At 40.9% G+C, this 11,244-nt stretch overlaps 1 protein-coding gene across 1 annotated transcript; it reads right to left on the bottom strand.

The window, feature by feature from the left end:
• Nucleotides 1-9,922: 9,922 nt before the first annotated feature.
• LOC138899260 (uncharacterized) lies at nt 9,923-10,303 on the bottom strand. Its single transcript, XM_070185404.1, has one exon. The coding sequence runs from the start codon at nt 10,301-10,303 to the stop codon at nt 9,923-9,925; it is 381 nt and encodes a 126-aa protein (XP_070041505.1).
• Between the last annotated feature and the right edge of the window lie 941 nt (nt 10,304-11,244).

Genomic DNA, 11,244 nt, shown 5'->3' with positions numbered 1-11,244 from the left:
ACATCACTAGGAACTCGTAATGCCCATACCGAGTCCGAAAAGCTGTCTTACGGACATCAGATACCCTAATCTTCAACTGATGGTAACCGGATCTCAAATCAATTTTCGAAAATACCTTGGCACCCTGAAGCTGATCAAATATATCATCAATTCTTAGCAGCAGATATTTGTTTTTGATAGTGGCCTTGTTCAACTACTGATAGTCTATACACATCAGCATCGAGCCAACTTTCTTCTTTACAAATAATACTGGTGCACCCCAGGGCGAGACACTAGGTATAATGAATCCATGATCAAGCAAGTCTTGTAACTGCTCTTTCAATTCTTTCAACTCTGGTGGGGCCATACGGTATGGTGGAATAGAAATGGGCTGAGTGCCCGGAGCCAAATCAATACAGAAGTCAATATCTCTGTCGGGTGGCATCCCCGGCAAATCTGCAGGAAATACTTCTGAAAATTCACGAACAACTGGTACTGAGTCCATAGAAGGGACATCCACACTAGGATCGCAAATATAAGCCAAATAGGCTAGACACCCTTTCTCAACCATACCCCGAGCTTTCATATAAGAAATAACCCTGCTGGTAGTGGCTAGGAGTTCCTTTCCACTCTAACTGAGGTAACCCCGGCATAGTTAGGGTCAGTGTCTTGGCATGACAGTCCAATATAGCATGATAAGGAGACAGCCAATCCATACCCAAGATGACATCAAAATCTACCATATTAAGAAGTAGAAGATCCATACTAGTTTCAAGATTACCAATAGTAACCACACATGAACGGTAGACATGATCTACTACAACAGAGTCTCCAACCGGTGTTGATACAAACACAGAAGCACTCAGAGAATCACAAGGCACAACCAAATATGAAGCATAATAGGAGGACACATAGGAATAAGTAGATCCTAGATCAAATAGAACTGATCTCTATGGCAAACCGGAATAATACCTGTAATCACAGCATCAGATGACTCGGCCTTAGGCCTAGCTGGAAGAGCATAAAATCGGGGCTGGGCCCCACCACTCTAAACTGCGTCTCTGGGATGGCCTCTAACTGGCTGGCCTCCACCTCTAATGGCCTGACCTCCACCTCTAATGGCCTGACCTCTACCTCTAGCTGCCTGACCCCTACCTCTAGCTGGCTGAGCAGGCGGTGAAGCAACCGGTGCCGGTATGATGGCACGAGAATCTTGCCAAGATCTGTTACTCGCCAATTTAGGGCAATACCTCCTGATGTGACCAATGTACCCACACTCATAACACCCATCCTGATGCTGTGGCTGCTGAAGCTAAAGCTGGCCCAGATGGGTTAGATAACCACTGTAGTAACTCTCGAGTGGTGGTGTACTGATAGGAGCTGAATGTGCACTGAATACTGGCTGCCCAGAGTAAGGCATAATAGGACCGTGACTCCCTGAAGCACCGAGAGATACATGAAGTGCTGAATGAAATGGTCTGGGAGGATGACCCCTACCAAAATTACCCCTGCCTCCAAACGAGGCACCACTGTAACCACCGAACTGACGAGGCCTCTTATCGGACCTCTGCCCTCTTTCCTGTGCAAGAACCATCTCGATCCTCCTTGCGACATTAGTAGCTGCCTGAAAAGAAATCTCACTTCCAGTCTCCTTGGCCATCTGAAGTCTGATAGGGTGAGTGAGTCCCTAAATGAACCCCCTCACTCTCTCTCCCTCCGTAGGTAGTAAAAGGAGAGCATGACGGGCCAAATCCACAAAACGGGACTCATACTGAGTAACAGTCATACTGCCCTGCTGTTAACGCTCAAATTGCTTACGGAATTCCTCTCTCAGTGTGATAGGGAGGAACTTCTCCAGAAATAGCTGAGAGAACTACTTCCAGGTAAGTGCAGGTGATCCGACTGGTCGGGTCAATGTGTAATCTCTTCATCACCTCTTGGCGGAACCCGTCATCTGGAATACAGCAAAATCAACTCCATTGGTGTCAACTATACCCATGTTTCGCAGTACCTCATGACAGTGTTCAAGATAATCTTGTGGGTCCTCAGAAGGTGTACTACTGAAATGAACTGGATAGAGCTTAGTGAACTTATCCAGTCTCAATAAGGCCTCAAAAGACATGGCGGGCCTATCATCGGTCTGTGCCGCAACAACTGGCTGAACTACCCCAACTGGCGGGGAAGCTGGCCTGATTCTGGGGAGCCATCTGCAATGGAGCGGGAGTAGTGGGAGTTTGTGCTCCTACCCCAGCCTGTGAGACAGATGGTGCCACTGGAAATGTACCATTCTGGGCCACTGGAAATGTACCATTCTGGGCCACACCCTCCATAAGACTCACCAATCGGACTAGAGCGTCCTGAAGTACTGGAGTGGCTATGAATCCTTCCGCGACCTGAACTGGTCCAACTGGTACATTCTAAACTGGGACCTACTCCTGAAGGTCTACTTGAGGGTCTACAACAGGTGCAGCTGCTCGAGCTCTGGACTGAGCTCTACCTCGGCCTCGGCCTTTAGCACGACCTCGACCTCGACCTCTACCTCTACCCCTGGCCATAGTTTCCACCGGGGGTTCTGGTCCTTGTCCATCGGTAGAGGTATTACGTGTTCTCACCATCTGCGAAAGAATAAGAGTAGAATGGTTCAATCATCGATGACAGAATAAAACCGCACGGCAGAATAAGAAGGAAGTGATATTATTCCTAAACTTCATAGCCTCTGAGAGATAAGTACAGACGTCTCCGTACCGATCCTTCAGAATCTACTAAGCTTGCTCGTGAATCATGAGACCTATGTAACCTAGTGCTCTGATATCAACTGTCACGACCTCTAATTTCCCACCTTCGGACCGTGATAGCGCCAAACATTTTACTTGCTAGGCAAACCAACGTTAGAATAATATTAACCATTTTTAAAACGATTTTAAATTTATTACTAACAAGGAAACAAATGCGGAAGCAAAGTTTGAAATATAGTGAAATAATCCATCAAAACAACAGTGTCTAAATACCATCCCAGAATTGGTGTCAAAAGTGAACGAGCTTCTAAAATAAATACAAATAAATGTCTGAATAAAATAAAGTTGTCTGAAAATAAACACACAGCTAAAGTAAAGTAGACAGGGACTTCAGAACTACGAACGTCGTGCAGTTATACCTCAAGTCTCCTCTGAATAGCTGAAATCCGAGCAAATCTACGGTACGCCACTGGGACCAACTCCAAAATCTGCACAAGAAGTGCAGAGTGTAGTATCAGTACAACCGACCCCATGTACTGGTAAGTGCTGAGCCTAACCTCGATGAAGCAGTGACGAGGCTAAGGCGGTTCACTTACATTAACCTGTACGCAGTATTAATAACAACCACAAATAATAGAAATAAATCAGGTAACTCATTTATTATAATTGAATCCAACGCAACAGTCATAATCAATTATCATTTCCATCAATTTTGTTGCAGCGTGCAACCCGCTCTTACCATATATTCACATTCAATTCTGTTGCAGTGTGCAACCCGCTCTCACAACCTATTCACATTCGGTTCTGTTGCGGCGTGCAACCCGCTCGTCCAATATATTCATTTTAATCAATTCTGTTATATATTTATTTCAATCAAGTATATATATAAACTTTTTAATAAGTCTGTTGCGGCATGCAACCCGATCCTCCAATATTAACTTTTTATAAGTCTGTTGCAGCGTGCAACCCGATCCTCAATATTAACTTTTTAATAAGTCTGTTGCGGCGTATAACCCGATCCTCCAATATTAACTTTTAATAAGTCTGTTATATATTTATTTCAATCAAGCATATATATAGACTTTTTAATAAGTCTGTTGCGGCGTGCAACCCGATCCTCCAATATTAACTTTTTAATAAGTCTATTGCGGCGTGCAACCTGATCCTCCAATATTAACTTTTAATAAGTTTGTTGCGGCGTGCAACCCGATCCTCCAATATTTCCATTTCAATCAATTCTTATAGAAGAAATTTCCCCAATAAATGCAACAATTAATATAAAATTATAAGACAACAAGCATACAACAATTATAATTTAATCATGAAACAAACAATGACAAATAGAAAATTATTATAGAGATCAGGGAGAAAATAGACAGTTTAATATTTAATATGCTAAATGTCAAATAACAATTAAATCACATAATTCAAATTGCATGTAACAATTAATGCAGGAATTCAAAAATTAATATTTGACAAAGAATAAGAGAGAAACAATTATTATAATAATTAATTTATGATTAAAAATAATTTATGATTTTTTTCAAGTAGGCAGGCAAATAATTAATTTGACGACGTATAGACACTCGTCACCTCGCCTATACATTGTTCACATGCAATTCACATAATAAATAATTTAAGGGTTCTATTCCCTCAAGTCAAGGTTAACCCCTACACTTACCTCGCTTTGCAAATTCCAAATCAATTATTCAATCAAAACTTTTCCTTTTAAATTTGCCTCCGAAATCTTCAAATCTATTCACAAACAATTCAATATATTCAATACTAATCATAGGAATTAATTCCATATGAATTTACAAATTTTCCAGATAAAAATCTAAAATTTATTAAAATATTTGACAGTGGGACCCACGTCTCAAATCCTAAAAAAACTTGCGAAATCCGAACATCCGTTCCGATATGAGTTCAACCATATCAAATTTGTCCAATTCCGATATCAAATGGACCTTCAAATCTTAAATTTTCGTTTTTGGAAGATTTTATAAAATTCTGATTTTTCTTCCATAAATTCACGGATTCATGATATAAATGAGTATGAAATCATGAAATATAATCAATATAGGATAAGGGACACTTACCCCAATATTTTCCCCTGAAAACCGCCTTACCCGAGCTCAAAAATGGGAAAGAATTGAAAATGGGTCGAAACCCCATTTCCAGAACTTAAGTTCTGTTTCTGGGATTTTTACCCTTCGCGAACGCCCTGAAGTCTGCAGAAATTCAGATTTCCTAAGTCTGAAATCATCCCGTAGCCTATCCGAAACTCACCCGAGCCCTCGGGGCTCCAAACCAAACATGCACACAAGTTCTAAAACATCATACGAAGTTGCTCGCGCGATCGAATCGCCAAAATAACACCTAGAATTACGAATCGGACACCAAATCAAAGGAAGTTTTCAAGAAAACTTTAAAACTTATATTTTTACAACCGGACGTCCGAATCACGTCAAATCAACATCGATTCTCACCGAATTCGGCAGGCAAGTCATAAATATTATAGTGGACCTATACCGGGCTCCGGAACCAAAATACGGACCCGAGGTCAATAAATCCAACATCAGTAATTTCTTAGAAATCATTAAGCTTTCGAGCTTTTAATTTTTTATCAAAATTCCATAACTCGGGTTAGGGACCCCGGAATTCGATTCTGGGCATATGCCCAAGTCTTAAATCACGATACGGACCTACCGGAATTTTTAAAACACTGATCCGGGTCGTTTGCTCAAAATGTTGACCAAAGTCAACTTAGTTGAGTTTTAAAGCTCTATTTCCCATTTTAATCCATTTTTCACATAAAAACTTTTTGAAAAATTGTACGGACTGCGTACGCAAGTTGAAGAATAATAAATGGTGCTTTTTGAGGTCTTAGAACACAGAATTACTTATTAAATTTAAAGATAATATTTTGGGTCATCACATCTACACACCTCAAAAGATTCAGGTCTGGGGTTCTTTTGTACAAAACTTTTCCGCTTAAGAAGAAACTACTGGTCAGCCTTCTAATGGTTCTCTTTTGGTCTCCACTGGCCTGCTCGGGATATTCCTTTGTTTTCAAAAACATTTTGATATCGTGATACCAAAGCTAAACATATGGTTCTATCTCAATTGCATTACAATAACCATGCCTTTCTCGAATTTGGATTTCCAACGGGTCAATATGAACATTACCCGGATACGGCAGCATTGTAGCCAAGGTAGCTAATGCATCGGCTAACTCATTGTGTAATCGAGGAATATACCTAAATTCAACGGACTTGAACCGTTCGCTAAGATCTTCCACATGTTGCCTGTACGGGATAAGCTTGATGTCTCGAGTTTCCCACCCACCCTGGGCTTGCCGAATGATCAAATCAGAATCTCCCATGATCAATAATTCTTCCACATCCAGATCAACTGCCATGTTCATGCCCATAATGCATGCTTCATACTCGACAGTGTTGTTCGTACAAAAGAACCGAAGCCGGGTTGTGGCCGGATAATGCTGACCAGTGGGCGAAATCAAAATTGCCCCAATCCCGACACCTTTTGCATTTACAGCTCCATCAAAGAACATTTTCCAAGCATTGGTGTGCTCTGGAATTATTTCAACTGAGTTTACTTCCTCGTCCGGAAAGTATGTACTTAGGGGTTGGTGTTCATCATTAACCGGGTTCTCAGATAGATGATCCGCTAAGGCTTGAGCTTTTATTGCCGTGCGGGTCACTTAGACAATGTCGAACTCAGTGAGCAGGATTTGCCATTTTTCTAACCTTCCCATAGGCATTGGTTTCTGGAATTTGTACTTTAGAGGATCCATTATGGTTATGAGATATGTGGTGTAGGCCAAAAGATAATGTCTCAGTTTCTAGGCGACCTAAGTTAGGGCGCAACAAGTTCTTTCCAACAAAGTATACTTGTGTTCATAACTGGTAAACTTCTTGCTCAAGTAGTATATGGCATGCTCTCTCTTCCCGGTCATATCATGTTACCCCAGGACACAACCAAAGGAATTTTCCAAGATTGTCAGATACAAAAACAAAGGTCTTCCTGGCTCGGGTGGAACCAACACTGGCGTATTTGACAAATATTCTTTGATCTTATCAAAAGCCTCTTGACATTCATCTGTCCATTTGATCGCTCCATCTTTCTTCAGTAGCTTAAATATGGGCTCACAAGTGGTGGTGAGCTGAGCAATAAATCTGCTGATGTAATTCAATTTTCCTAGCAGACTCATGACCTCTTTCTTGGTTCTCGGAGGTGGCAAATCCCAAATTGACTTTATCTTTGTCGGATCTAACTCAATACCTCTCCGGCTGACTATAAACCCCAGAAGTTTCCCAGATGGAACTCCGAATGCACATTTAGCTGGATTCAATTTCAAATCATACCTGCGCAAGCGCTCAAAGAACTTTCTTAAATCCCTCATATGGTCTTCCTGCGTTTTGGATTTAATGATCACATCATCCACATACACCTCAATTTCTTGGTGAATTATGTCGTGGAAAATGGCAGTCAAGGATCTCATGTAGGTTGCCCCGGCATTTTTCAGACCAAATGGTATGACCCTGTAACAGTAAGTGCCCCAAGGTGTGGTGAAAGTCATCTTTTCCGCGTCTTCTTCATCCATCAGAATCTGGTGGTACCCAGCATAACAATCCACGAAAGACTGTATCTCATGTTTAGCACAATTGTCAACAAGAATGTGGATGTTTGCCAATGGAAAGTTGTCCTTGGGGCTTGCCTTGTTCAAATCCCGATAATCAACGCACACTCGGGTTTTCCCGTCCTTCTTTGGCACTGGGACCACATTAGCCAACCATGTGGTGTATCGGACTACTCGGATTACACCAGCTTTCAATTATTTGGCAACTTCTTCTTTGATCTTATCACTGATGTCTGTTTTGAACTTTCTTTGCTTTTGTTGGATAAGTGGACAGCTGGGATAAGTTGGCAACTTATGTACCACTAAATCGACACTTAGTCCTGGCATATCATCGCAAGACCATGCAAACACATCTTTAAATTCAAACAAAAGTTGAATCAATGTATCTCTAGTTTTTTCCTCAGCGTGAATGCTTATCATGGTTTCTCTGATCTCTTCTGAACTGCCCAAATTAACTGGCTCGGTTTCATTTAAGTTCGGCTTAGGCTTATTCTCAAATTGTTCCAATTCTCAGTTTATTTCCCTAAAAGCCTCATCTTCATCATATTCTGGTTCTTGATACATTATTTCACAGTTAGACAACATTTTAGGATCTGGGCATGAAGTCCGCAAGCATGTCATGTTATTTAAGTTCGCATTATTAGAATTGAAAAGAAAAAGATAAAGAAAATAGCAGAACATAAGAAAGAATAAAATAAATTCATAGACGATGAAATATTGATTTCATTTCATTGAATTTGAATATAGGAGGGTTTACATTGAAATGAAAAGACAACAAAATAAAAACATTCGAGTTACACCTTGAAATAACTCGGAATGCAGAAAAGATGGCAAGACTGAACTACCGGGATTCCCGCCTGACAGGGAATGAAGTAACCTTCCAATTTTGAAGTTTAGCATTTGGCCCCATGTACTGCACCTCAGCAGTGCTTAAAGCTGGCAAGTGGGCCGCTCCAGGACCGGGACCATCCTAGGACCGCGGCCCATGTGGGTAGTGGGCCTAAACGGGCTGAACCGCTTAAGACCGGGATCGGGGAGGTGGGCCTGACAAGTGGGCCGGTCCTTAGCCTGAGGCCCAAGAAACCGGACCGTTTGGGACTGGGATCGGACCGGTCCTAGCGGGCCTAAACGGTCCCAACAGCCATAATATTTTTTTTAAAAATCTGCCCATTTGTGCGTTTAAAATCTAGCCGTTTCCTCTGCGAAAAATAGTCGTTGCCTATTTACAAAATAGCCATTTAACCCCCCAACTTTGTTTTAACCCCAAATATTTTATCATTACACTTTTTTCCTATTTTTAACTATAAATACCCCATCGTTCTTTCATTATTCTCACAAAATCATCAATCTCTCTCAATCTCTTTTATATTATGATCCAAAAAAAGATCGGGAAGAATTGGCAAAAATGGTTACTGTTATGTGCTTACCCTATAATTGATTTAACATCCTAAATTTTAATATCCAATATTTAATATATATATATATATATATATATATATATATATATATATATACACACATCTTATATCGATATACATATATACATACTATACTATACTATATGTACATCTTATATATCTTATATACTATATACTTAGTAGATATATATATATATATATATATATATATATATATATATATATATATATATATATATATTATAATGCATTACTTTGAATATCTCTTAACAATATTTTTGTTTTTAAATTTAAATTAAAAAGTTTTGGTCACAATTCTATAATATAATTTACAAGGAATTGCCTTAGATATTTTTATTACTATTTTTTTCTCTAACTTTTATAAAAATTTTAAAAAAATAAAAAGTATTTGTTGGGCCCACTTAGGCCCACTTTGGCTCGGGACCAGCCCATTTAGCCCGGGACCATTAGTTCGTGGTTTCGGTTCTGGGCCGATTCCAACAAGAAGCCCACTTAGGACCGAGTCCATCCCACATGCCACCCTTAGAAGTGCTTGAGCCTTCCCCCGGTTGGGCCATGTGAACCTCGTACATCATTTGTCTCATTGCCTCACAAATGTCCTCAATTTCTTCGGCCGTGAAGGCCTCTTCTTATTCTTCTTCTTCTATATACTTTGGCTTAACAAATGACTTGGCGAGATGCGGGACTAGCTGAGGCAGGACCCATCCATTTTTCTTACGCTCATCGGCCCATTTTATGTCGGCATTGGTAGCTTGGAAACCTATGCCAAAGAACTTCTCATTGGCATTCAAAGTGACGGGCTCTGTGACGCCTTGTAAGGATACCCCGATCCCTTTCCCGGTCTTGTACCCATGTTTTATCATTTCACTGGCTACCATAATTGATGCATTTGATAAGCAGGGTTGAAGAAACGGGGTTCCTTCTTCGCACTGGTCGGCGACCACAATTTCAAAGGCTTGACAGATAATGTGCTCACTTCCCTCTCTAGCCTCGAGACAAGGGACTGATGGGTCCCTATAAATGGACTGTTCATCCTCCCCGTGGATGACAATTTCTTGGTTTTCATGTTCAAACTTGACCATTTGATGGAGAGTAGAGGGCACAGCTCATGCGGCATGGATCCATGGTCTTCCTAGGAGAAATTTATATGAAGTATCCATGTCCAGAACTTGGAACGTTACTTTAAAGTCCACGGGGCCAATGGTTAGAATCAAGTCGATTTCCCCTATCGTATTTCGCTTGATGCCATCAAAAGCGCACACACAGACATTGTTTGATCTAATCCTTTTGGTCCCGATTTCCATCCTCTGTAGTGTTGAGAGAGGGCAAATGTCGACTCTGGACCCACCGTCTAGAATAACCTTATTCACATAATAACCTTCATACTTGATAGTCAAATGAAGGGCTTTGTTGTGAGCGGCTCCCTCTGGAGGCAAGTCATTGCGGCTGAAGGAGATCCGGTTGACTTCGAAAAATCGCTCAGCCATTCTTTCCAATTGTTCGACTAAAGTTTCAATCGGGACATATGCCTCATTCAAGTTTTTAGAAGCACCTTCTGATGTTCATTTGAGCTCATCAGCAAGGATAAAAGTGAAACTTGGGAAGGATCTTCCTAAGTTAATCAATTATGGCATATTCCGAAGTTTTCATCCTTCGGAAAAACTCCTCCGCTTCTTCAGCACTCACCAACTTCTTGAGTGGAAACCGCTTCTCCTTGTTTAGCTTTGATTTGTTCAATTCTTCTGGGTTGTGATACTTCCCAGATTGGTTCATTTCATTTACTTCTCCCATGACTTCCTTTCCTTTGTATGTGACCACTGTCTTATTGTAGTTCCAAGGGATGGAAGTGGGGTCTCTCATGGGATTCTGCGGTGCGTGGCTGATGACCAAAGGCTCATCCAGCCTAGGTGGGATTATTGACCTCTACGCCACATAAGTCCCTTTTGGTACATACATCTTTGGCACATTTAGCGTGGCTTTCCTCTGTTCAAATCTTTTTGGAGGGCTCAACATGAGTTGTTCTGTCACAACCCAAAATCCCAATCTGTTGTGATGGAGCCTATCTCGATACTAGGCAAGCCGATAATCTCAATAAACCATAATTTCTCTTAAGTTTGAAAAAAATAATATTTAAATACAATACGAAATCCCATAATTACTAATATAAACACTCCCCAAAACCTGGTATCACTGAGTATATGAGCATATAATATGAATACAGTCTGGAAAATACGGTCTATAATAGTTCGAGACCAAATACAGTAAACAAGGAGATAGAGAAGGAGAGACAAGGCCGGCAGAACACGGCAGCTACCTCAAAATCTCCTGAAAATCAACTGCGCGAAATGATCAACACCCACTATATCCGGGAACACCTGGATCTGCACACGAAGTGCAGGGTGTAGTATGAGTACAACCAACTCAGCAA

Source organism: Nicotiana tomentosiformis, chromosome 9 (genome assembly GCF_000390325.3).
Source record: "Nicotiana tomentosiformis chromosome 9, ASM39032v3, whole genome shotgun sequence".
NCBI lineage: Eukaryota > Viridiplantae > Streptophyta > Magnoliopsida > Solanales > Solanaceae > Nicotiana > Nicotiana tomentosiformis.
Note: the sequence above shows the minus strand (reverse complement) of the source record. Positions and strands in the feature narration are given on the sequence as shown.

What these genes read in the sequence shown, in the direction of transcription:
- LOC138899260 (XM_070185404.1), bottom strand. Translation starts at nt 10,303, where the DNA reads ATGGCTGAGCGATTTTTCGAAGTCAACCGGATCTCCTTCAGCCGCAAT.